We start from the raw sequence: 26,767 nt of genomic DNA on the forward strand, positions 1-26,767 counted from the left end.
ATGGCCACGGCTCTGCACAAACCCCTCAAATGGTGAGTGGGGGGCGCGGGGGCTCCGGGACCGCGCCGGGACCGCCCCGGCACCGGCCCGAGCCGCCCCGGGGCGAGCGCAGCCCCCCGAGCCGGCACCGCTCCGGCGGGGGCACGGCACGGACGCTCCGGTACCGGCACCGGCGGGGAGGGACCGGTGGGGATGGGAACCCCCGGTACCGGCGGGGAGGGAGGCTCCGGGAGCGGCACCGGCAGCGATGGAGGCTCCGGTACCGGCGGGAGGGACCTACCGGGAGCCCAGCGCCGGTACCGGCAGGGATGGAGCCGCTGGGGATGGAAACCCCCGGTACCGGCGGGGATGGAGGTGCCGGTACTGCAGGGGCGTGAGGGCACCGGGAGGGCCCGCCCGGTACCGGCGGGGATGGAGCCGGTGAGGATGGAGCCGGTGGTACCGGCGGGGATGGAGCCGGTGAGGATGGAGCCGGTGGTACCGGCGGGGATGGAGGCGCCGGTACCAGTGGGAGGGACCCCGGGTACCGGCGGGGCTGGAGCCGGTGAGGATGGAGCCGGTGGTACCGGCGGGGATGGAGGTGCCGGTACCGGCGGGGATGGAGGCTCCGGGAGGGCCCGCCCGGTGTCGGCGGGGATGGAGGTGCCGGTACCGGCGGGAGGCACCTACCGGGAGCCGAGCACCCGGTACCGGCGGGGATGGAGCCGCTGGGGATGGAAACCCCCGGTACCGGCGGGGATGGAGGCGCCGGTACCGGCGGGAGGGACCCCCGGTACCGGCGGGGTTGCAGCCGGTGAGGATGGAGCCGGTGGTACCGGCGGGGATGGAGGTGCCGGTACCGGCGGCAGGGACGCACCTGGAGCCGAGGCGCCGGTACCGGCAGGGAGGGACCCGGTGGGGATGGAACCCCCGGTACCGGCAGGGAGGGAGCCCCCGGTACCGCTGGGGACGAGGCCCCGGTTCGGGCGGGGACGGAGCCTCCGGTACCGGCGGAAACGGAGCCGCGGCTTTGCTGGGGAGGGACTCACCCGGAGCCGAACCGCCGGTACCGGGGGGATGGAGCCGGCGGGGATGGAGCTCCGGTACCGGGGCATGGAGCCGGCGGGGATGGAGCTCCGGTACCGGGGCATGGACTGGGCGGGGACGGAGATCCCGGGGTTGGGGGTCCCGGTACCGGCAGGGATGGAGGTGCCGGGATTGGGGGTCCCGGTACTGGCGGGGACGAAGATCCCGGGGATGGGGGTCCCGGTACCGGCAGGGATGGAGATCCCGGGGAGGGAGGTCCCGGCACTGGCGGGGGGGATTTACCTGGGGGAACCCCCGGTACCGGCGGGGATGAGGCCCCGATCCCGGTCCTGACTCCATCCCGCTGCCGGTGCCGGTTCCGACCCAATCCCAGTCCCAATCCCAACCTCCCGGTCCCACCCCCGTCCCGGTCCCAATCCCGGCACCGTCCCCTCTGCCGATCCCGGTCCCAATCCCGGTCCCGATCTCCCGGTCCCGACCCTTCCCAGTCTCCGTTCTGATCCCGGTCCAGGTGCTGGTCCCCATCCCGGTCCCGGTCCCAATCCCGGTCCTGACCCTTCCCAGTCTCGGTTCTGATCCCATCCCGGTCCCGGCCCCGGTCCCGGTCCTGACCCTTCCCAGTCTCGGTTCTGATCCCATCCCGGTCCCGGTCCCGGCCCCGGCCCCGGCCCCGGCCCCATCCCGGTCCCGATGCCGGCCCCATCCTGGTCCCGATTCCGGTCCCGGTCCCAATCCCGGTCCTGGTACGAGCCCCGGCCCCTTTCCAGTCCCGATCCCCGTCCCAGCCGCGTACTGGTCCCAGTCCCGGTCCCGATCTTGGTCCCAATCCCGGTCCCAGCCCCATCCCGGTCCCTGCCCTGGTCCCAATCCCTGTCCAGGTGCCGGTTCCGACCCCATCCCTGTCCCAGTCCCGGTTCCGACCCCATCCCGGTCCCCATCCCAGTCCCTGTCCCAGCCCCAGTTCCAATCGCGGCCCTGAACCCATCCCGGTCCTGATCCCCATCCCGGTCCCGGTTCCGACCCCATCCCGGTCCCCATCCCGGTCCTGATCCCCATCCCAGTCCCGGTTCTGACCCGGTCCCGGTCCCAGTCCCTGTCCCAGTCCTGGTTCCAATCGCGGCCCCGAACCCGTCCCGGTCCTGATCCCGATCCCGGTCCCAATCCCGGTCCCAGTCCCGGTTCTGATCCCAATCCCGGTCCCAGTCCCGGTTCTGATCCCAATCCCCGTCCCAGTCCTGGTCCCAGTCCCGGTTGTGGTCCCGACCCCGATCCCGGTCCTGATCCCGGTCCCAGTCCCGGTCCCGGTCTCGGTGCCGCCCCCGCTCCGGCCCGGGCGGTTTTGGGGGATTTTGGGGGGTCCTGGCGGGAAATTGGGGTCCGGGGGGGGGGAAATTCGGGGGCTCCCGGGGGAGTTTTGGGGATTTTGGGGGGTCCCGGGGGAGTTTTTGGGGGGATCTCCAGGAGGGTTTGGGGGGATTTTGGGGACCCCCGGAGGAGCTTTGGGAGATTTTGGGGGTCCCTGAGGAAGTTTTGGGGAATTTTGGGGTGTCCCGGGAAGGGGTTCGGGGGACCTGGGGGGGATTTGGGATCGCCAGGGGAGTTTTGGGGAATTTTGGGGGGGTCCCCAGGGGAGTTTTGGGGAGATTTTGGGGGATCCCTGGGGGTTTAAGGGGGTCCTGGGGGGCTTTATGGGGTTTGTGGGGAGGGGTCTCACCTGGGACTGCCCCCCCTGTTTCGGGGGGCTCCGGGAGCTTTTGGGACCCCCCAAAAATGGGGTCGTGATGGTTTTTTTGGGGGGGGTCACGAAGGTTTTGGGGGTCCCCAAATTGGAAGGGGGGGGTCTCACCCTGACCCCCCCCGAAAGGGGCCGCGATGTCCCGGGGAGGTTTTGGGGTCGAACTTTGGGGTTTTGGCTCCCCAGATTTGGGCTCCTCCCGCTCCGCATCCTTTTGGGGGGGGGTCTTGGGGTGCTGTTCTTGGGGGGGGGGGACATTTGGGGTTCGCGAGGGGGTCCTGGGGGGGGTTTTGGGGAGGGCCCAAAATTTGGGGTAACCCCTGGACCCCACGGCGGTGATTTGGGGTGAGAAACGAAGAAAACCGGGCTGGGATTTTGGGGGGGAGTTTTTTGGGGTCAACGATGATTTGGGGGGGTCCTGGTGGATTCTTGGGGTGCAGCTGGGGTGGGGTCTAGAGATCTGGGGTCACCCTGGACCCCACGGCGGTGTTTTGGGTTGAGAAACGGAGAAAACGGGGCTGGGACCCCCCGGGGCCGCTCCGGGACACGCCGGGACCCTCGGGGACGCTCCGGGCGGGGGTCCCTGAATTCGGGGCGGGGGTCCCTGAACTCGGAACGGGGCTGGGCGGGGGTCCCTGATTTCGGGGCGGGGGTCACGGGTCCCGGGGAGGATTTTTGGGTTCAGAGGGGTCTCCCCGCAGCCTGGGGCAGGAGCTGTGCCTGGGGCACCCCGGGACCCTCGGGGACGCTCTGGGCGGGGGTCCCTGAGTTCGGGTCGGGGGTCCCTGAGGTTGGGGCGGGGGTCCCTGGGCTCGGGGCGGGGGTCCCTGGGTTCAGGGCGGGGGTCCCTGAATTCGGGGCGGGGGTCCCTGGGTTCGGGGCCGGGCTCGGCGGTCCCGGGGCGGATTTTGGGGTTCGGGGCGGGGGTCCCCCCGCAGCCTGGGCCGGGAGGAGCCGCCGGGGAGCCTCGGGGCGGCGGTGCCGGGGCAGATTTTGGGGTCCCCCCGCAGCCTCGGGGCCGCGCTGGGGGCGGCGGTGCCGGGGCAGATTTTGGGGTCCCCCCGCAGCCTCGGGGCCGCGCTGGGGGCGGCGGTGCCGGGGCAGATTTTGGGGTCCCCCCGCAGCCTGGGGGAGGAGTTCTACCGCGAGGCGCTGGAGCACTGCCGCAGCTACAACGCCCGGCTCTGCGCCGAGCGCAGCCTCCGCCTGCCCTTCCTGGACGCGCAGACCGGCGTGGCCCAGAGCAACTCCTACATCTGGATGGAGAGGGCGCACCGGCGGCCCGGTGAGACCCCCGGGGTGGGGAGAGACCCCCGGGAATGGGGAGAGACCCCCGGGATAAGGGAGGGACACCCGGGATCGGGGAGAGACCCTCGGGAATGGGGAGGGACCCCCGGGGCGGGGAGGGACCCTCGGGAATGGGGAGGGACCCCCGGGGCTGGGAGGGACCCCCCGGATCGGGGAGAGACCCTCGGGAATGGGGAGGGACCCTCGGGGCTAGGAGGGACCCCCGGGAATGGGGAGGGACCCCCGGGATGGGGAGAGACCCCCAGGGTGGGGAGGGACCCCCGGGAATGGGGAGGGACCCCCGGAATTGGGAGGGACCCCCGGAATTGGGAGGGACCCCCGGGATTGGGAGGGACCCCCGGGAATGGGGAGGGACCCTCGGGTTGGGGAGGGACCCCCAGGATCGGGGAGAGACCCCTGGAGTGGGGAGAGACCCCCGGAATTGGGGAGAGACCCCCGGAATTGGGAGGGACCCCCGGGATTGGGGAGGGACCCTCGGGTTGGGGAGGGACCCCCGGGATTGGGAGGGACCCCCGGGATAAGGGAGAGACCCCCGGGAATGGGGAGGGACCCCCGGGAATGGGGAGGGACCCCCGGGATTGGGAGGGACCCCCGGGATAAGGGAGAGACCCCCGGGAATGGGGAGGGACCCCCGGGAATGGGGAGGGACCCCCGGGATTGGGAGGGACCCCCGGGACAGGGAGACCCCCCCCAAACCTCCTCCCGCAGCGCCCCGACCCCCCCGGCTCCCCTGCAGCCCCCCCGGCACCCCGAGCCCCCCGAGGGACCCCCACACCTGGACCCCCCCTTGGGCCCCTCCCCCATCCTGACCCCCCCCGAGTGGGGGTCATCGGGGTCACTTTGGGGTCAGGGTCAGTCTGGGGGGTCGGGGTCAGTTTGGAGTTGGGGTTATCGGGGTCAGTCTGGGGGGTCAGGGTCAGTCTGGGGGGCTCGGGGTCAGTCTGGGGTCATCGGGGTCATTTTGGGGTCAGGGTCAGTCTGGGGGGTCAGGGTCAGTCTGGGGTCATCGGGGTCACTTTGGGGTCAGGGTCAGTCTGGGGGGTCGGGGTCAGTCTGGGGTCATCGGGGTCAGTTTGGGGTCAGTGGGGTCAGTTTGGGGGGGTCGGGGTCACTCTGGGGGTGTTGGGGTCACTCGGGGGGTGGGGTCGGGGTCAGCTCAGGGGGGTCAGGGTCAGTTTAGGGGTGTTGGGGTCACTCTGGGGGTCATCGGGGTCACTCAGGGGATGCTGTGGTCAGTCCGGGGTGTCACTGACCATCCGGGGGGGTCACTGACCATCCGGGGGGGTCACTGACCGTCCGGGGGTGTCACTGACCATCCGGGGGGGTCACTGACCGTCCGGGGGGATCACTGACCGTCCGGGGGGGTCACTGACCATCCGGGGGGGTCACTGACCGTCCGGGGGGGGTCACTGACCATCCGGGGGTGTCACTGACCATCCGGGGGGGTCACTGACCATCCGGGGGTGTCACTGACCGTCCGGGGGGGTCACTGACCATCCGGGGGTGTCACTGACCATCCGGGGGGGTCACTGACCGTCCGGGGGTGTCACTGACCATCCGGGGGGGTCACTGACCATCCGGGGGGATCACTGACCGTCCGGCCGTGCCCCCAGGCCCATCCCCGGGTCAGATCTACTCGTACCCCGTGGGGTCACTCCGGGTCAGGGTCACTCAGGGGTTCTCGGGGTCACTCAGGGGGTGCTGTGGTCAGTCCGGGGGGGGTCACTGACCGTCCGGGGGGGGTCACTGACTGTCCGGCCGTGCCCCCAGGCCTGTCCCCGGGTCAGATCTACTCGTACCCCGCCCGCTGCTGGCGCAAGAAGCGGCGCCTGAACATCCTGGAGGCCCCGCGGCTGCGGCCCTGTGAGCGCCGGGGGGGGGGGGGGGGGGTGGGCCGGGGGCGGCCGGAGCGGCCGCGCTGACCTCCGGCCGGAGTGGCCGCGCTGACCTCCGCGCTGACCTCCGCGCTGACCTCCGGCCGGCGCTGTGCCCGCAGACTGCGAGGCGCCGCTGAAGAAGGAGGGGGCGCTGCCCGAGGGGCCGGTGCTGGAGGCGCTGCTCTGCGCGGAGACCCCCGAGCGCCGCGGCGGCGACGCCAAGGACGAGGAGGCCGCGCTCGAGGGCACGGTCAGCGCCGGACACAGCCCGAGGCCGAGTGTCCGAGTGTCCGAGTGTCTGTCCGAGTGTCCGTCTGTCTGTCCGAGTGTCCGAGTGTCCGTCTGTCTGTCCGAGTGTCCGTCTGTCTGTCCGAGTGTCCGAGTGTCTGTCTGTCCGAGTGTGCGAGTGTCCGTCTGTCTGTCCAAGTGTCCGTCTGTCCGAGTGTGCGAGTGTCCATCTGCCCATCTGTCTGTCCAAGTGTCCGTCTGTCCGTCTGTCTGAGTGTCCGAGTGTCCGTCTGTCTGTCCAAGTGTCCGTCTGTCCGAGTGTCCGTCTGTCTGTCCAAGTGTCCATCTGTCCGAGTGCCCGAGTCTCCATCTGTCCATCTGTGTGTCCGAGTGTCCGCCTGTGTGTCCGAGTGTCTGAGTGTCCGAATGTGCGAGTGTCCATCCCGCTGACCATCTGTCCGAGTGTCCGAGTGTCCATCCTGCTGTCCGTCTGTCCGAGTGTCCATCCTGCTGTCCATCCGTCCGAGTGTGCAAGTGTCCATCCCGCTGTCTGTCTGTCTGTCCGAGCATCTGTCCCGCTGTCCATCTGGCCGAGTGTCCATCTGTCTGTCTGTCCGAGTGTCCACCTGCTGTCCATCTGTCCGTCTGTGTGTCTGAGCATCCGAGCGTCCATCCTGCTGTCTGTCTGTCCGAGCGGCCGAGTGTCCAAGTGTCCATCCCACTGTCCATCTGTCCATCTGTCTGTCCGTCTGTCCGAGTGTCCATCCTGCTGTCCAGCTGTCCATCTGTCCAAGCATCTGTCCCGCTGTCCATCTGTCCATCTGTCCAAGTGTCCGTCCCACCATCCGTCTGTCTGTTCGTCTGTCCATCTGTCCGAGCATCCGAGTGTCCGAGTGTCCATTCTGCTGTCCGTCTGTCCGAGTGTCCACCCCGCTGTCCATCTGTTCATCTGTCCGTCTGTCCATCTGTCCAAGTGTCCGAGTGTCCATCCCGCTGTCCGTCTGTCCATCTGTCCGTACCGGTGTCTGTCTGTCCATCTGTCCGAGTGTCTGAGTGTCCATCCTGCTGTCCATCTGTCCAGCTGTCCGGCTGTCCATCTGTCCAAGTGTCCACCCCACTGTCCGTCTGTCCGAGTGTCCGAGTGTCTGAGAGTCCAGCCCCCTGTCCGTCTGTCCGTCCGTCCATCTGCCCGAGTGTCTGTCCATCTGTCCGTCTGTCCAAGTGTCCAAGCATCCATCCCACTGTCCATCTCTCCGAGTGTCCATGTGTCCACCCCGCTGTCCGTCTGTCCGAGTGTCCGTGTCCACCCCACTGTCTGTCTGAGTGTCCACCCCGCTGTCCATCTGTCCGAGCATCTGTCCCGCTGTCCGTCTGCCCATCTGTCCAAGTGTCCATCCTGCTGTCCATCTGTCCATCTGTCCAAGTGTCCGAGTGTCCACCCCACTGTCTGTCTGTCCGAGTGTCTGAGTGTCCATCCCGCTGTCCATCTGCCCATGCGTCCGAGTGTCCATCCTGCCGTCCGTCTGTCCGAGTGTCCACCCCGCTGTCCTTCTGTCCGTCTGTCCAAGTGTCCATCCCGCTGTCCATCTATTCACCTGAGTGTCCGAGTGTCCGTCCCCCCGTCCATGTGTCCATCTGTCTGCATCCGAGTGTCTGAGTGTCCACCCCACTGTCCATCTGTCCACGTGTCCTTCTGTCCATCTGTCTGAGTGTCCAAGTGTCCATCCCACTGTCCATCTGTCCGGGTGTCCATCTGTCCATCTGTGTGTCCGAGTGTCCGAGCGTCCGAGTGTCCATCCCTTTGTCCATCTGTCCGAGTGTCCAAGTGTCTGTCCTGCTGTCCATCTGTCTGTCCATGTGTCCGAGTGTCCATCCCCCTGTCCACCTGTCCATCTGTCTGTGCGTCCGAGTGCCGGAGTGTCCACCCCACTGTCCATCTGTCCACGTGTCCATCTGTCCGTCTGTCCAAGTGTCCATCCCGCTGTCCGTCTGTCTGTGCATCTGAGTGCCCAGCTGTGTGTCCAGCTGTCCATCCCTTGTCCATCCATCCATTGTCCATCCCTTGTCCATCCATCCCCTGTCCACCCGTCCGTCCCTCCCCTCCCCCACCCCGAATTCCCCCCGATCCCCAATTTTCCCTTTTTCCCCCCAATTCCCCTCAGAAGCCTCCCCCGCCCGACTTCCCGCACGACCCCGACGGCGACGAGCTGGACGATGACCCCCCCCGGCGCAAGAACAAGGCCAAGGGCAAGGTCAGCGGTGGCCACCCGGACAGCGGGGGGGCCTGAGCGGTGGCCGGAGAGCGGGGGGGCCTGAGCAGTGGCCGGAGAGCGGGGGGGCCTGAGCAGTGGCCGGAGAGCGGGGGGGCCTGAGCGGTGGCCGGACAGCGGGGTGGCCTGAGCGGTGGCCGGAGAGCGGGGGGGCCTGAGCGGTGGCCGGACAGCGGGGGGGCCTGAGCAGTGGCCGGAGAGCAGGGGGGGTCCCAAGCACTGTCCAGCCACACTGACCTCTGCCCTCACTGCCCTCACTGCCCTCACTGCCCTCACTGCCCACACTGCCCACTGCCCTCACTGCCCACACTGCCCTCACTGCCCACTGCCCTCACTGCCCTCACTGCCCTCACTGCCCACACTGCCCTCACTGCCCTCACTGCCCTCACTGCCCTCACTGCCCACTGCCCACACTGCCCTCACTGCCCTCACTGCCCTCACTGCCCTCACTGCCCTCACTGCCCACTGCCCACACTGCCCACACTGCCCACACTGCCCTCACTGCCCTCACTGCCCACACTGCCCACACTGCCCTCACTGCCCTCACTGCCCACTGCCCTCACTGCCCTCACTGCCCTCACTGCCCACTGCCCACACTGCCCTCACTGCCCACACTGCCCACACTGCCCACACTGCCCACACTGCCCTCACTGCCCTCACTGCCCACACTGCCCTCACTGCCCACACTGCCCTCACTGCCCACTGCCCTCACTGCCCTCACTGCCCACACTGCCCTCACTGCCCGCTGCCCTCACTGCCCACACTGCCCACACTGCCCTCACTGCCCTCACTGCCCTCACTGCCCACACTGCCCTCACTGCCCTCACTGCCCACTGCCCACACTGCCCACTGCCCTCACTGCCCTCACTGCCCTCACTGCCCACTGCCCACACTGCCCTCACTGCCCACACTGCCCACTGCCCACACTGCCCTCACTGCCCTCACTGCCCTCACTGCCCACACTGCCCACACTGCCCACACTGCCCACACTGCCCACTGCCCTCACTGCCCTCACTGCCCTCACTGCCCACACTGCCCTCACTGCCCTCACTGCCCTCACTGCCCACACTGCCCTCACTGCCCTCACTGCCCACACTGCCCACACTGCCCTCACTGCCCTCACTGCCCACACTGCCCTCACTGCCCTCACTGCCCTCACTGCCCTCACTGCCCACACTGCCCTCACTGCCCACTGCCCTCACTGCCCACACTGCCCTCACTGCCCTCACTGCCCTCACTGCCCACACTGCCCACACTGCCCTCACTGCCCTCACTGCCCTCACTGCCCTCACTGCCCACACTGCCCTCACTGCCCTCACTGCCCTCACTGCCCACACTGCCCACACTGCCCACACTGCCCACACTGCCCACTGCCCTCACTGCCCTCACTGCCCTCACTGCCCACACTGCCCTCACTGCCCTCACTGCCCTCACTGCCCACACTGCCCTCACTGCCCTCACTGCCCTCACTGCCCACTGCCCTCACTGCCCTCACTGCCCTCACTGCCCTCACTGCCCTCACTGCCCACACTGCCCTCACTGCCCACTGCCCTCACTGCCCACACTGCCCACACTGCCCTCACTGCCCTCACTGCCCTCACTGCCCTCACTGCCCACACTGCCCTCACTGCCCTCACTGCCCTCACTGCCCACACTGCCCTCACTGCCCTCACTGCCCACTGCCCACACTGCCCACTGCCCTCACTGCCCACTGCCCTCACTGCCCTCACTGCCCTCACTGCCCTCACTGCCCACACTGCCCTCACTGCCCTCACTGCCCTCACTGCCCACACTGCCCACTGCCCTCACTGCCCTCACTGCCCTCACTGCCCTCACTGCCCACACTGCCCACTGCCCTCACTGCCCTCACTGCCCTCACTGCCCACACTGCCCACTGCCCTCACTGCCCTCACTGCCCTCACTGCCCACTGCCCACACTGCCCTCACTGCCCACACTGCCCACTGCCCACACTGCCCTCACTGCCCTCACTGCCCTCACTGCCCACTGCCCACACTGCCCTCACTGCCCACACTGACCTCTGCCCTCACTGCCCACACTGCCCACTGCCCTCACTGCCCTCACTGCCCTCACTGCCCACACTGCCCACTGCCCTCACTGCCCACACTGCCCACTGCCCTCACTGCCCTCACTGCCCACACTGCCCTCACTGCCCACTGCCCTCACTGCCCACACTGCCCACACTGCCCTCACTGCCCTCACTGCCCTCACTGCCCACACTGCCCACTGCCCTCACTGCCCTCACTGCCCTCACTGCCCACTGCCCTCACTGCCCGCTGCCCGCTGCCCGCAGGCCTACGGGCTGGTGATGAAGAGGAGGGTGGACGCTGTCCTGGAGGAGCGCGACAAACCCTACGTGTGCGACAGTCAGTGCGGGGGGGGCCGGTGTGGGGGGGCTGGGCCGGTTTGGGGGGGATGGTCCCAGTTTGGGGGGGATGGTCCCAGTTTGGGGGGGGCCGGTTTGGGGGGAGCTGGTCCAGTTTGGGGGGTCCGGTTTGGGGGGGGATGGTCCCAGTTTGGGAGCTCTGGTCCCGTTTTGGGGGGGGCTGGGCCGGTTTGGGGGGGCTGGGCCGGTTTGGGGGGGATGGTCCCAGTTTGGGGGGGCTGGTCCGGTTTGGGGGTTTTGGCCTCATTTTTGGGGGGCTGGTCCAGTTTGGGGGATCTGGTCCCGGTTTGGGGGGTCTGGTCTCCTTTTGGGGGTTTTGGCCTCATTTTTGGGGGGGTCTGGTCCCATTTGGGGGGGATGGTCCAGTTTTGGTTGGGGCTCCGGTTTGGGGGGGTTTGGCCCCATTTTTGGGGGGTTCTGGTCCCGTTTGGGGGGTCTGGTCCCGTTTTTGGGGGTTTTGGCCTCATTTTTGTGAGGGTCTGGTCCCATTTTTGGGGCTTCTGGTCCCGTTTGGGGGGGGGCTGCTCCGGTTTGGGGGGGGGGTCTGGTTTGGGGGGATTTTGGCTGCATTTTTGGGGGGGTCTGGTCCCGTTTGGGGGGGTCTGGTCCCATTTTTGGGGGGGTCTGGTCCCGTTTGGGGGGGTCTGGTCCCATTTTTGGGGGGTTCTGGTCCCGTTTGGGGGGGTCTGGCCCCATTTTTGGGGGGTTCTGGTTCCGTTTGGGGGGATCTGGTTCCGTTTGGGGGGGTCCCTGAGCCATTTTTGGGGAGACCTGGGGGGTCCCTGTCCCATTTTGGGGGGACCCTGTGCCATTCTGGAGGGGTTCTGGGGGGTCCCTGTCCCATTTGGGGGGGTTTGGCCCCATTTTTAGGGAGTTTCAGGGGTCCCTGTGCCATTTTGGGGGAATTTGGGGGTCCCTGTTCCATTTTGGGGGGGTTGGCCCCATTTCGGGGGGTTTTGGTCCCATTTTGGGGGAGTTTTGGGGTCTCTGTGCCATTCTGAGGGGAATTTGAGGGTCCTTGTCCCATTTTGGGGGGTTTGGGCCCCATTTTTGGGGGGTTCGGGGCTCCCTGTCCCATTCTGGGGGATTTTGGCCCCATTTTGGGGGGAATTTGGGGTTTTGGCCCCATTTTGGGGGGAATTTGGGGTTCCTGTCCCATTCTGGGGGAGTTTGGCCCCATTTTGGGGGGAATTTGGGGTTCCTGTCCCTTTTTGGGGGGGTTGGCCCCATTTTGGGGGGGTTCAGGGCTCCCTGTCCCATTTTGGGGGAGTTTTGGGGTCTCTGGGCCATTCTGGGGGAGTTTGGCCCCATTTTGGGGGGTTCTGGGCTGGTTTTGGGGATCCAGAGGGGGTTTGGGGGGTCTTGGGCTGTTTTGGGGGGGTTTTGGGGGTCCCTGCCCCATTTCTGGGGGGCTCTGGGGTGGCTTAGGGGGTCCAGAGGGGGTGGGGAGGGGTCTTGTCCCGTTTTGGGAGCAGTTTTGGGGTCCCTGACCCATTCTGGGGGGATTTTTGGGGTCCCTGTCCCATTTTTGGGGGGATTTTTGGGGTCTCTGCCCCATTTTTGGGGGGTTTTGGGTGGCCTTGGTCCCATTTTCTGATGGCCTCTGGTCCAGTGGGGGGGGAGGGGATTTTTGGGGTTTTGGGGATTTTTGGGGGGATTTTGGGGGTCTGGGGGGGTCGTTTTGGGGGGGTCTTTGAGGGGTCTCTGGGGGTATTTTTGGGGTGAAGTCCGGGGATTTTGGGGGCCGTTTTGGGGGGGTCTTTGAGGGGTCTCTGGGGGTATTTTTGGGGTGAAGTCCGGGGATTTTGGGGGCCGTTTTGGGGGGGTCTTTGAGGGGTCTCTGGGGGTATTTTTGGGGTGAAGTCCGGGGATTTTGGGGGCCGTTTTGGGGGGGTCTTTGAGGGGTCTCTGGGGATATTTTTGGGGTGAAGTCCGGGGATTTTGGGGGTCTCTCTGGGGATTCGGGGGGGGTCTTTGGGGGGTCTCTGGGGGTGTTCAGGGGGTCTCTGGGGGTATTTTTTGGGGGGGTCCGGGGATTTTGGGGGTCGTTTTGGGGGGGTCTTTGAGGCGGTCTCTGGGGGTATTTTTGGGGTGAAGTCTGGGGATTTTGGGGTTTTTTGGGGTCTCTCTGGGGGGTTCAGGGGATGTTCAGGGGGGTCTGGGGGGGTCGCTTTGGGGGGGTCTTTGGGGGGGGGTCTCTGGGGGTATTTTTGGGGTGAAGTCCGGGGATTTTGGGGGTCTCTCTGGGGGGTTCGGGAGATGTTCAGGGGGGTCTCTGGGGGGGGGGATTTTGGGGGGAAATCGAGGGGCTCCTTTTCCCCCCAACCCCTCTCCCCCCGAGTGACCACTGAGTGGCCGCTGAGTGACCGCTCAGCCGCTGAGTGACCGCTGAGTGACCGCTGAGTGACCGCTGAGTGACCGCTGCGCTGTCCAGTCTGCGGGAAGCGCTACAAGAACCGCCCGGGGCTGAGCTACCACTACACCCACACCCACCTGGCCGAGGAGGAGGGCGAGGAGCCGGGGGGGGGCGCGGGACCCCCCCGCAGGAACCACCACAAGCGTGAGGGGGGGGCTTGGGCCTTCGGGGACCCCTTTTGGGGGGGCTTGGGCCTTTGGGGACCCCTTTTGGGGGGGCTTGGGGTGGGTTGGGGGGGTCCCTGTGCCGGTTTTGGGGGCCCCTGTGCCGTTTTTAGGGGGTCCTGGAGCATTTTGGGGGGTTCTGGGGTGGTTGGGGAGGGGTCTGGGGGGGATTTCGGGGTGGTTTTGGGGCTCTTTGTACCATTTTCAGGGCGGTTTTGGGGGCCCCTGTGCCGTTTTTAGGGGGTCCTGGAGCATTTTGGGGGGTTCTGGGGTGGTTCGGGGGGGGTTGGGGAGGTGGGGAGGGGTCTGGGGGGGATTTTGGGGTGGTTTAGGGGGGCTTAAGGGGGTGGGGAGGGGTCTTGGGGGGGTTTTGGGGGGGGGTCTTGGGGTTCCTGTGCTGTTTTGGGGGGTCCTGGGGTGGTTTGGGGGGGGGTTGGGGAGGTGGGGAGGGGTCTTGGGGGGTTTGGGGGCGGTTTGGGGGTCCCTGTGCCGTTTTTGGGGCAGTTTGGGGCCGTTTTTTGGGGGGTTGAGCGCATTTTTGGGGGTCTTGGGGTGGTTTGGGGGGGTTGAGGGGGTGGGGAGGGGTCTTGGGGAGATTTTGGGGCGGGTTTGGGGTTCCCTGTGCCGTTTTTGGGGCGGTTTTGGGCCGTTTTTTGGGAAGTTGAGCGCATTTTTGGGAGTCCTGGGGTGGTTTGGGGGGGTTGAGGGGGTGGGGAGGGGTCTTGGGGAGATTTTGGGGCGGGTTTGGGGTTCCCTGTGCCGTTTTTGGGGCGGTTTGAGGCCGTTTTTTGGGGGGTTGAGCGCATTTTGGGGGAGTTCTGGGGTGGTTTGGGGGGGAGTTGAGGGGGTGGGGAGGGGTCTTGGGGGGGGTTCAGGAAGTTTTGGGGTTCCTGTGCTGTTTTGGGGGGTCCTGGGGTGGGTAGTGGGGGGTTGAGGGGGTGGGGAGGGGTTTTGGGGGGTCTTGGGGAGGTTTGGGGGTCCCTGTGCCGTTTTTGGGGCGGCTTGAGGCCGTTTTTTGGGGGGTTGAGCGCATTTTTGGGGGGGTTGGAGGGGCTTAAGGGGGTGGGGAGGGGTCTTGGGGGGGTTTTGGGGCAGTTTCGGGGTTCCTGTGCCGTTTTGGGAGGTCCTGGGGTGGTTTGGGGGGTTGGGGAGGTGGGGAGGGGTCTTGGGGAGATTTTGGGGAGGTTTGGGGGGGATTTGGGGAGGGGTCTTGGGGGGTTTTGGGGCGTCCCTGTGCCGTTTTTTGGGGGGTTGAGCGCATTTTTGGGGGGTTCTGGGGTGGTCAGGGGGGGTTAGAGGGGGTGGGGAGGGGTTTTGGGAAGGTTTTGGGGATCCTTGTGCCGTTTTTGGGGGCCTGGACCGCATTTTGGGGGGGTCCTGGGGTGGTTTGGGGGATGGGGAGGGGTCTTGGGGCGGTTTTGAGGGGTTCGGGGGGGGCTGGGACCCCTTTTGGGGGGGTTAGAAGGGGTGGGGAGGGGTCTTGGGCCGTTTTCGGGAGATTTTTAGGGGTCCTTGTCCCATTTTTGGGGGGCCCTGGGGGTCCCTGCCCCATTTTTTGGGGGGTCCCGTGGGTTCTTTGGGGAGGGGGGGGGTCCCTGTCCCCAATTGGGGTCCCTGAAGGTCTCGGACCCCATCCCGAATATTTGGGGGGGGGATTTTGGGGGGGTCTCACCCCCTTTTTGTGCCTCTGCCTCCTCAGAGTTTTACAAAGAGTTAAACTGGGTCCCCGAAAACCAGCGCAGGAACACAGGTACCCCAAAATCCCCCCAAAACACCCCAAAATCACCCCAAAACAACCCCAAAATCACCCCCAAATCACCCCAAATCACCCCAAAACAACCCAAAACACCCCAAAATCACCCCAAAACACCCCAAAATCACCCAAAATCACCCCAAAACAACCCAAAATCACCCCCAAATCACCCCAAATCACCCCAAATCACCCCAAATCAACCCAAAATCAACCCAAAATCACCCCAAAACAACCCAAAAGAACCCAAAACACCCCCAGACCACCCAAATCACACAGAATCACCCCCAAATCACCCCAAATACCCCCAAACACCCCCAAATCACCCCCAAAATCCCCCCAAAACACCCCCAAATCACCCCAAAACAACCCAAACCAACCCAAATCACCCCTAAATCACCCCAAAACAACCCAAAACACCCCCAAAATGACCCCAAAATCACAAAAAACCACCCCAAAACCACCCCAAAACACCCTCAAACCACCCAAATCACACAAAATCACCCCAAAATCACCCCAAATACCCCAAAATCACCCCAAAAATACTCCAAACCACCCCAAAATCCCCCGAAACCTGCCCCAAACCACCCTAAAACTCCCCTAAATATCCCCAAATCCTCCAAATTCCCCCAAACACCCCCAAATCACCCTTAAACACCCCAAAACCACACGAAAAACGCCCCAAAACACCTCCGAATGACCCCCAAAACACCCCAAAACACCCCAAATCACCCAAAATGCCCACAAAACACCCCAAAATCACGCCCAAAGCACCCCAGAACACCCCAGAACACCCCACCCAAAATCACCCCCAAAACACCTTAAAATGTCCCAAAAGACCCCAAAACATCCCCTAAATCACCCCAAAACACCCCAAACCCACCCAAAATCACACAAAATCACCCCAAAATCACCCCAAAAATACTCCAAACCACCCCAAAATCCCCCAAAGCCTGCCCCAAACCACCCTGAAACTCCCCTAAATATCCCCAAAACACCCCAAAAAATGCCCCAAAACACCCCCAAATCACCCTTAAACACCCCAAAACCACACGAAAACCACCACAAATCACCCCCGAATGACCCCCAAAACACCCCAAATCGCCCAAAATCACCCCCAAAACACCTTAAAATGTCCCAAAAGACCCCAAAACATCCCCTAAATCACCCCAAAACACCACAAAACCACCCAAAATCACACAAAATCACCCCAAAATCACCCCCAAAATACTCCAAACCACCCCAAAATCCCCCAAAACCTTCCCCAAACCACCCTGAAACTCCCCTAAATATCCCCAAATCCTCCAAATTCCCCAAAACAACCCAAAATCACCCTTAAACACCCCAAACCCACACGAAAAACGCCCCAAAACACCCCCAAATCACCCCCAAAACACCACCAAAATCACCCAAAATACCCCCAAAACCCCCCAAAATGCCCCCAGAGCCCAAAATATCCCCCAAACACCCCAAAATACCCCCAAAACATCCTAAAATCACCCCAAACACCCAAACCACCCCAAAACCAGCCCTAAACCCCCCCCAAGCCCTAAAACCCAACCCCAAACTGCCCCAAATTCACCCCAAAACCGACCCCGACCCCCCTCAAACACCCCAAGAACTGGGGGGGCTCGGGGGGGGTTGGGGTTTTTGGGGGGATTTTGGGGGATTTTGGGGGGATTTTGGGGGGGTTCAGGGGGTCTTTGGGGGGATTTTTGGGGGATTTTGGGGGGTCTGGGGGGGCTCAGGGGGTCTTTGGGGGGATTTTGGGGGGATTTTGGGGGGTCTGGGGGGGCTCAGGGGGTCTTTGGGGGGATTTTGGGGGGATTTTGGGGGGTCTGGGGGGGGTTCAGGGGTCTTTGGGGGGATTTTGGGGGATTTTGGGGGGTCTGGGGGGGCTCAGGGGGTCTTTGGGGGGGTTTTGGGGGGATTTTGGGGGGTCTGGGGGGGCTCAGGGGGTCTTTGGGGGGATTTTGGGGGGATTTTGGGGGGTCTGGGGGGGCTCAGGGGGTCTTTGGGGGGATTTTGGGGGGATTTTGGGGGGTCTGGGGGGGGTTCAGGGGGTCTTTGGGGGGATTTTGGGGGATTTTGGGGGGTCTGGGGGGGCTCAGGGGGTCTTTGGGGGGATTTTGGGGGGATTTTGGGGGGTCTGGGGGGGTTCAGGGGGTCTTTGGGGGGATTTTGGGGGATTTTGGGGGGTCTGGGGGGGTTCAGGGGTCTTTGGGGGGGTTTTGGGGGATTTTGGGGGGTCTGGGGGGGTTTTGGGGGATTTTGGGGGGTCTGGGGGGGCTCAGGGGGTCTTTGGGGGGATTTTTGGGGGGATTTTGGGGGGTCTGGGGGGGTTCAGGGGTCTTTGGGGGGATTTTTGGGGGATTTTGGGGGGTCTGGGGGGTTCAGGGGGTCTTTGGGGGGGTTTTGGGGGGATTTTGGGGGGTCTGGGGGGTTCAGGGGGTCTTTGGGGGGATTTTGGGGGATTTTGGGGGGTCTGGGGGGGCTCAGGGGGTCTTTGGGGGGGTTTTGGGGGATTTTGGGGGGTCTGGGGGGGCTCAGGGGGTCTTTGGGGGGGTTTTGGGGGGATTTTGGGGGGTCTGGGGGGGCTCAGGGGGTCTTTGGGGGGATTTTTGGGGGGATTTTGGGGGGTCTGGGGGGGTTCAGGGGGTCTTTGGGGGGGGTTTTGGGGGGATTTTGGGGGGTCTGGGGGGTTCAGGGGGTCTTTGGGGGGATTTTTGGGGGATTTTGGGGGGTCTGGGGGGGCTCAGGGGGTCTTTGGGGGGATTTTTGGGGGATTTTGGGGGGTCTGGGGGGGTTCAGGGGGTCTTTGGGGGGATTTTTGGGGGGCTCTGGGGGTTTTGGGGGATCTTTTGGGGGATTTGGGGGGTCTGGGGGGGTCTCTGGGGGGGTTGGGGGATGTTCAGGGGGGATTTTGGGGGGATTTTGGGGGTCTCAGGGGATTTTGGGGGTTTCTGGGGGGGTCGTTTTTTGGGGGGGTCTTTGGGGAGTCTGGGGGGGTCTCTGGGGGGATTTTTTGGGGGGGCTCTGGGGGTTTTGGAGGGTCTTGGGGGGATCTTTTGGGGGATTTTGGGGGTTTCTGGGGGGGTTGTTTTGGGGAGGGGCGTTTGGGGGTCTCCGGGGAGATTCAGGGGGTCCCTGGGGGGATTTTGGGGGGATTTTGGGGGGGTTCAGGGGGTCTTTTGGGGGATTTTTGGGGGTGTCGGGGGGGTTTGGGGGTCTCTGGGGGGGTTTTGGGGATGTTCAGGGGGATTTTGGGGGTTTCTGGGGGGGTTTTGGGAGGTTTTTGGGGGGAATCTTTTGGGGGTCTCTGGGGGGGTTCAGGGGGTCCCTGGGGGGATTTTTTGGGGGGTTTGGGGGTTTTTGGAGGTCTTTGGGGGATTTGGGGGATGTTCGGGGGGAATTTGGGGGGAATTTGGGGCTCTGGGGGGGTCTTTTTTGGGGGGTCTTTGGGGGAGGGATCTTTTGGGGGTCTCCGGGGGGGTTCTGGGGGTCCCTGGGGGGATTTTTGGGGGGCTCTGGGAGTTTTGGGGGTCTTGGGGTTTTTTGGGGGGCGGATTTTGGGGGTTTCTGGGGGGGTTTGGGGGGATCTTTTTGGGGATCTTTTGGGGGTCTCCGGGGGAGGTTCAGGGGGTCCCTGGGGGGATTTTGGGGGGGCTCTGGGGAGGTTCAGGGGGTCCCTGGGGGGATTTTGGGGGGGCTCTGGGGGAGGTTCAGGGGGTCCCTGGGGGGATTTTGGGGGGCTCTGGGGGAGGTTCAGGGGGTCCCTGGGGGGATTTTGGGGGGCTCTGGGGGAGGTTCAGGGGGTCCCTGGGGGGATTTTGGGGGGGCTCTGGGGAGGTTCAGGGGGTCCCTGGGGGGATTTTGGGGGGCTCTGGGGGAGGTTCAGGGGGTCCCTGGGGGGATTTTGGGGGGATCCGGGGGAGGTTCAGGGGGTCCCTGGGGGGATTTTGGGGGGCTCTGGGGGAGGTTCAGGGGGTCCCTGGGGGGATTTTTGGGGGGGCTCTGGGGGGTTTTGGGGTCTTTTGGAGGATTTCGGATCTGGGGGGGCTCTTTTTTGGGGGCTGTTTCTTGGGGGGGGGTCTCTGTTTTTTTTTGGGGGGGGCGCTCAGAGCTTTTGGGGTGGGGGTTTTTGGGGTCCCTCCCCCCACATTTTGGGGGTCCCCCCCAGGCCGCCCCGCCCCCCCCGGGCCCCCCCCCGAGGGTCCCTGCGACTTCTGCGCCGGCGGAGCCCGGGCCCGGGGGGCCGAGGAGCAGCTGATCGCCTGCGCCGACTGCGGCCGCGCCGGTGCGGGGACAGCGGGGACAGCGGGGACAGAGGGGACAGCGGGGACAGCGGGGACAGAGGGGGGACAGTGAGGGGACAGCGGGGACAGCGGGGACAGCGGGGACAGCGGGGACAGAGGGGACAGAGGGGACAGAGGGGACAGCGGGGACAGCGGGGACAGCGGGGGGACAGTGAGGGGACAGTGAGGGGACAGCGGGGACAGCGGGGGGACAGTGAGGGGACAGCGGGGGGACAGAGGGGACAGCGGGGACAGCGGGGACAGAGGGGACAGAGGGGGGACAGTGAGGGGGATTGGGGGGATTGGGGGGATTGGGGACATCGGGGGAACATTGGGGACACTGAGGGGACACCTGGGGGGATTGGGGACATCACTGGGGACACCATTGGGGACATCGGGGGCATTGAAGGGGCACTGGGGATACTGGGGATACTGGGGGCACTGGGGGCATTGGGGGCACTGGGGGGCACTGGGGGAACTGGGGGCACTGGGGGGCACTGGGGGGCATTGGGAGGGCACTGGGGGCACTGGGGATACTGGGGGGCACTGGGGGGCATTGGGGGCACTGGGGGCACTGGGGGGCATTGGGGGCATTGGGGGAACTGGGGATACTGGGGGATACTGGGGGGCACTGGGGGGCACTGGGGGCACTGGGGATACTGGGGGGCACTGGGGGCACTGGGGGCACTGGGGGCACTGGGGGGCACTGGGGGGTACTGGGACTGGGACTGGGGGCACTGGGGGGCACTGGGGGAACTGGGGGGCACTGGGGGAACTGGGGGAACTGGGGGCACTGGGGGACACTGGGGGACACTGGGGGCACTGGGGATACTGGGGGGCACTGGGGGAACTGGGGGAACTGGGGGGCACTGGGGGAACTGGGGGGGCACTGGGGGGAACTGGGGGAACTGGGGGGCACTGGGGGACACTGGGGGGCACTGGGGGCACTGGGGGGCACTGGGGGAACTGGGGGCACTGGGGGACACTGGGGATACTGGGAAGACATGGAGGACATCGGGGTCTGGCTGCGTTTGGGGTTCAGGGATTTGGGGCATTTTGGGGGGATTTGGGGGGTTTTGGGGCTGGGGGGGTTGTGGGGGTTTATTTGGGGATTTTTGGGGGGGTTTTGGGATCCCTGTGGGTCCGGGTTGGTTTTTGGGGTGATTTTGGGGGGGTTTAGGGTATTTTTGGGGTGATTTTGGGGGGTTTCTGGGGGGTTTTGGGGTATTTTTGGGGTGGTTTTGGGTGGTTTTGGGGGGGTTTAGGGTATTTTTGGGGTATTTTTGGGGTAAATTTGGGGGTTTCGGCCCCCAGGGCTCCCCTCGTGCCTGCGGCTCTCGCTGGCCATGGCGGGTTTTTGGGGGACTTTGGGGGTTTTGGGGTTTTTTGGGGTATTTTTGGGGTGTTTGGGGTGTTTCTGTGGGGTTTTTGGGGTGTGCGGTTTTTGGGGGGTGGGGAATGGGGCAGGTTTAGGGTTTTTTGGGGGGTTTTATGGGGTTTTTAGGGTGTTTTGGGGGTGTTTTTGGGGTTTTTGGGGTGTGGGGTTTGGGGGGGGGTTGGGGGGATTTTAGGGTATTTTGGGGTGGTTTTGGGGTTTGTATGGGGTTTTTGGGGTATTTTTGGGGTAAATTGGGGGGCTTTGGGGTTTTTTTTAGGGTATTTTTGGGGGGAGTTGGGGTTTTTATGGGGTTTTTGGGGTGTGGGGTTTTGGGAGGGTTTTTTGTGGTTTTTTTATGGGGTTTGGGCGGCTTTTTAGGGTGTTTTGGGGTATTTTTGGGGTTTTTATGGGGATTTATGGGGTTTTTGGCCCCCAGGGCACCCCTCGTGCCGGCAGCTCTCGCTGGCCATGGGGGGGTTTTGGGGGGGGATTTTGGGGTGTTTTGGGCGGTTTTGGGGTGTGAGGTTTTCAGGGGGGTTTTGGGGGGGGTTTTTGGGGTGTTTTTGGGGTAAATTTGGGGTAAATGTGGGGTTTTCGGCCCCCAGGGCACCCCTCGTGCCGGCAGCTCTCGCTGGCCATGGGGGGATTTTGGGGTGTTTTGGGCGGTTTTGGGGTTTTGGGGGGGTTTGGGGGGGGTTTTGGGGTATTTTGGGGGTTTTTATGGGGTTTTCAGCCCCCAGGGCTCCCGTCGTGCCGGCAGCTCTCGCTGGCCATGGGGGGATTTTGGGGGGGGATTTTGGGGTGTTATGGGCGGTTTTGGGGTGTGGGGTTTTGGGGGGTTTGGGGGGGTTTTGGGGGTGTTTTTGGGGTATTTTTGGGGTTTTTATGGGGTTTTCAGCCCCCAGGGCACCCCTCGTGCCGGCAGCTCTCGCTGGCCATGGGGGGGATTTTGGGGTGTTTTGGGCGGTTTTGGGGTGTGGGGTTTTGGGGGGGTTTGGGGGGGTTTTTGGGGTGTTTTTGGGGTATTTTTGGGGTTTTTATGGGGTTTTCAGCCCCCAGGGCACCCCTCGTGCCGGCAGCTCTCGCTGGCCATGGGGGGATTTTGGGGGATTTTGGGGTGTTTTGGGCGGTTTTGGGCAGTTTTGGGGTGTGGAGTTTTGGGGGGTTTTGGGGGGGGGGGGGGGTTGGGGTGGTTTTGGGGTATTTTTGGGGTTTTTATGGGATTTTCGGCCCCCAGGGCACCCGTCGTGCCGGCAGCTCTCGCTGGCCATGGGGGGATTTTGGGGTGTTTTGGGCGGTTTTTGGGGTGTGGGGTTTTCAGGGGTGTTTTGGGGGTGTTTTTGGGGTGTTTTTGGGGTATTTTTGGGGTTTTTATGGGGTTTTGGGCCCCCAGGGCACCCGTCGTGCCTGCAGTTCTCGCTGGCCATGGCGGCGGCCGCGCGCTCCTACCGCTGGCAGTGCATCGAGTGCAAATCCTGCAGCCTCTGCGGCACCGCCGAGAACGACGTGAGAGACCCCCCGACAGCCCCGGGCCCGCCCCAAAATAGCCCAAACCCGCCCCAAAAGGCGCCCCAAAAGCAGCTTCGAAATGCCCCCGAAATTCCCCGGATAATGAACCCCGGAAATCCACCCAAAATACCCCAAATCCACCGAAAAAACACCCCAAATCCACCCCAAACACCCAAACCACCCCAAATCCACCCCAAATACCCCAAGTCCACTCCAAATTCACCCCAAAACAGCCCAAATCCACCCCAAAATACTCCCCAAATCCCCCCAAAATACCCCAAACCACCCCAAAAATACCCCAAACCACCCCAAACCAACCCCAAAATACCTCAAATCCACTCCAAAATACTCCAAAATAGCCCAAATCCACCCCAAATACCCAAACCACCCCAAAATACCCCAAATCCACCCCAAAAGGCACCCCAAAAGCAGCCTCGAAATGCCCCCGAAATTCCCCGGATAATGAACCCCAGAAATCCACCCAAAATACCCCAAATCCACTGAAAAAATACCCCAAATCCACCCCAAAATACTCCAAAATATCCCAAATCCGCCCCAAAATACCCCAAATCCACCCCAAAACAACCCAAATACAGCCCAAAATACCCCCAAACCACCCCAAAATACCCCAAATCCCCAAAAAAATCCCCCCCCAATCCCCCCCAATCCCCCAAATCCCCCAAATTCCCCAAATCCACCCCAAATCCCCCCAAATCCCCTCCAAACCTCCCTGGGACGCCCCCAAACCTCTCGAGGATCCCCAAATCCCCCAAATCCCCCCCAAATCCCCCCAATCCCACCTAAAATCCCCCAAATCCCCCAAAAATTCCCCCAAATCCCTCCAACCCCTCAAAATGCCCCCAATTCCCCTAAAATCCCCCAAATCTTCCCCAAATCCCCCCAAATCCCCCAAATCCCCCAAATCCCCAAATCCCCCAAATCCCCCAAATCCCCCCAAATCCCCCAAATCCCACCAAATCTCCCCAAATCCCCCAAATCCCCCAAATCCCCCCACATCCCCCCAAATCCCCCAAATCCCCCCACATCCCCCCAAATCCCCCAAATCCCCCAAATCCCCCAAATCCCCCCAAATCCCCCCAAATCCCCAAATCCCCCAAATCCCCCAAATCCCCCAAATCTCCCCAAATCCCCCAAATCCCCCCACATCCCCCCAAATCCCCCAAATCCCCCAAATCCCCAAATCCCCCAAATCCCCCAAATCCCCCCAAATCCCCCCAAATCCCCCAAATCCCCCCAAAATTCCCAAATCCCCCAAATCCCCCCAAATCCCCAAATCCCCCTCAAATCCCCCAAATCCCCCAAATTCCCAAATCCCCCCAAATCCCCAAATCCCCAAATCCCCCCAAATCCCCAAATCCCCCAAATCCCCCAAATCCCCAAATCCCCAAATCCCCCCAAAATCCCCCAAATCCCCCAAATCCCCCCAAATCCCCAAATCCCCCAAATCCCCAAATCCCCCAAATCCCCCAAATCCCCCCAAATCCCCCAAATCCCCCAAATCCCCAAATCCCCAAATCCCCCAAATCCCCCAAATCCCCCCAAATCCCCCAAATCCCCCAAATCCCCCCAAATCCCCCAAATCCCCACAAATCCCCAAATCCCCCCAAATCCCCCCAAATCCCCCAAATCCCCCAAATCCCCAAATCCCCCAAATCCCCAAATTCCCCAAATCCCCCCAAATCCCCCAAATCCCCAAATCCCCCAAATCCCCAAATCCCCCAAATCCCCCCAAATCCCCCAAATCCCCCCAAATCCCCCCAAATCCCCAAATCCCCCCAAATCCCCCCAAATCCCCCAAATCCCCCAAATCCCCAAATCCCCCAAATCCCCCAAATCCCCCCAAATCCCCCAAATCCCCCAAATCCCCAAATCCCCCAAATCCCCCAAATCCCCAAATCCCCAAATCCCCCAAATCCCCAAATTCCCCAAATCCCCCCAAATCCCCCCAAATCCCCCAAATCCCCCCAAATCCCCCAAATCCCCCAATCCCCCAAATCCCCAAATCCCCCAAATCCCCAAATCCCCCAAATCCCCCAAATCCCCCAAATCCCCCAAATCCCCAAATCCCCCAAATCCCCCAAATCCCCAAATCCCCAAATCCCCCAAATCCCCAAATTCCCCAAATCCCCCAAATCCCCCCAAATCCCCCAAATCCCCCAAATCCCCCCAAATCCCCCCAAAGTGCATTTTTGGGGTGTCCCCGTGCCCCCCAGGACCAGCTGCTGTTCTGTGACGACTGCGACCGTGGCTACCACATGTACTGCCTGAGCCCGCCCATGGGCGAGCCCCCCGAGGGTACCGCGGGCCCGGGCCGGGGCTGGGGGGTTGGGGATTTGGGGATTTGGGGATTTGGGGATTTGGGGGATTTGGGGGATTTGGGGGGATTGGGGGGATTTGGGGATTTGGGGGGATTTGGGGATTTGGGGGATTTGGGGGAATTTGGGGGATTTGGGGATTTGGGGATTTGGGGGCATTTGGGGGATTTGGGGATTTGGGGGATTTGGGGGATTTGGGGGGATTTGGGGGATTTGGGGGGATTTGGGGATTTGGGGGGATTTGGGGGATTTGGGGGGATTTGGGGATTTGGGGATTTGGGGGATTTGGGGGATTTGGGGGATTTGGGGATTTGGGGGATTTGGGGGATTTGGGGGGATTTGGGGGATTTGGGGATTTGGGGGATTTGGGGGATTTGGGGGATTTGGGGGATTTGGGGGGATTTGGGGGATTTGGGGATTTGGGGGATTTGGGGGATTTGGGGGATTTGGGGATTTGGGGATTTGGGGGGATTTGGGGATTTGGGGGATTTGGGGGATTTGGGGGATTTGGGGGATTTGCGGATTTGGGGGATTTGGGGGATTTGGGGGGATTTGGGGGGATTTGGGGGGATTTGGGGGATTTGGGGGATTTGGGGATTTGGGAAGATTTGGGGGATTTGGGGATTTGGAGGATTTGGGGATTTGGGGGGATTTGGGGGATTTGGGGGATTTGGGGGATTTGGGGATTTGGGAAGATTTGGGGGATTTGGGGATTTGGAGGATTTGGGGATTTGGGGGGATTTGGGGGATTTGGGGGCTTGGGGGGATTTGGGGGATTTGGGGGATTTGGGGGGATTTGGGGGATTTGGGGATTTGGGGGGATTTGAGGATTTGGGGGAGATTGGGGGGATTTGGGGGGTTTGGGGGGTTTGGGGGGATTTGGGGGATTTGGGGGATTTGGGGGGATTTGGGGATTTGGGGGATTTGGGGGATTTGGGGGGATTTGGGGGGATTTGGGGGATTTGGAGGGGTTGTGGGGGATTTCGGGGGAGTTTGTGGGGATTTGGAGGGATTTGGGGCGGTTTGGGGGGATTTTGAGAAGATTTGGGGGATTTTAGGGGAATTTTAGGGGCATTTTGAGGGGTTGGGGGGATTTGGGGGAATTTTTGGGGGATTTGGGGAATTTGAGGTGGGATTGGGGGGGATTTTGAGGAGATTTGGGAGGATTTGGGGGGGATTTTCGAGGAATTTTAGGTGGATTTTGGGGGGATTTGGAGGGGATTTGGGGAATTTGGGGGATTTTAGGTGGAATTTGGGGGGATTGGGGGGGATTTGCGGGAATTTTAGGGGGATTTGGGGGGATTTGGGGGATTTGGGGCGATTTGGGGGAATTTTGAGGAGATTTGGGGGATTTTAGGGGGATTTTGAGGGGTTTTGGGGGGATTTTTGGGGGATTTGGGGGGACTTTGGGTGGATTTGGGGGGGATTGGGGGGAATTTGGGGGGATTTTGAGAAGATTTGGGGGATTTTGGGGGATTTTGGCGGGATTTGGGGGGATTTTCGGGGGATTTTTGGTGGATTTTGGGAGGATTTTAGGGGGATTTGGGGGGATTTTGTGGGGTTTTGGGGGATTTGGGGGGATTTGGGAATGTAGGAAGGGAATTTGGGGGGGTTGGGGATTTTGGGGGATTTGGGGTGGTTTGGGGGGAGGTTGGGGGGAATTGGGGGGATTTTGGGGAGTTTGGGGGGATTTGGGGGAGATTTGGGGAGATTTGGGAATGTAGGAAGAGAATTTAGGGGAATTTTGGTGGATTTTGGAGGGGTTTTGTGTGGATTTGAGGGGATTTGGGGTGGATTTGGGTGGATTTTGGGGGGATTTGGGGTGGATTTTGGCGTAGATTTGTGGGGATTTGGGGCTTTTCCCTTCCCCGCTGATTTTGGGGTGAAATCCCGGCTTTTTGGGTGTCCCCGCAGGGAGCTGGAGCTGCCACCTGTGCCTGAGGCAGCTGAAGGAAAAGGCCTCGGCCTTCATCACCCTCACTTAGGGGGGCCCAAAACCCCAAAAACCCCCCCCAAAAAAAACCCCCAAAACCCCCCAAAACCCCAAAAAACCCCAAAACCCCCCAAAAA

At 63.0% G+C, this 26,767-nt stretch overlaps 1 protein-coding gene across 1 annotated transcript; it reads left to right on the forward strand.

Moving 5' to 3' along the window:
• On the forward strand, positions 1-26,767 carry DPF1 (double PHD fingers 1; the record flags this gene model as incomplete). Its single annotated transcript, XM_082299658.1, has 12 exons — positions 1-32; positions 3,886-4,046; positions 5,840-5,962; positions 6,066-6,196; positions 8,337-8,426; positions 10,757-10,829; positions 13,284-13,409; positions 15,129-15,179; positions 19,360-19,476; positions 22,246-22,358; positions 24,596-24,677; positions 26,612-26,767. 12 exons carry the CDS (start codon positions 1-3, stop codon positions 26,680-26,682), a joined length of 1,170 nt encoding a protein of 389 aa, XP_082155784.1. The 3' UTR covers positions 26,683-26,767.

Source organism: Coloeus monedula, assembly GCF_965178545.1.
Source record: "Coloeus monedula genome assembly, chromosome: 33".
Lineage (NCBI taxonomy): Eukaryota > Metazoa > Chordata > Aves > Passeriformes > Corvidae > Coloeus > Coloeus monedula.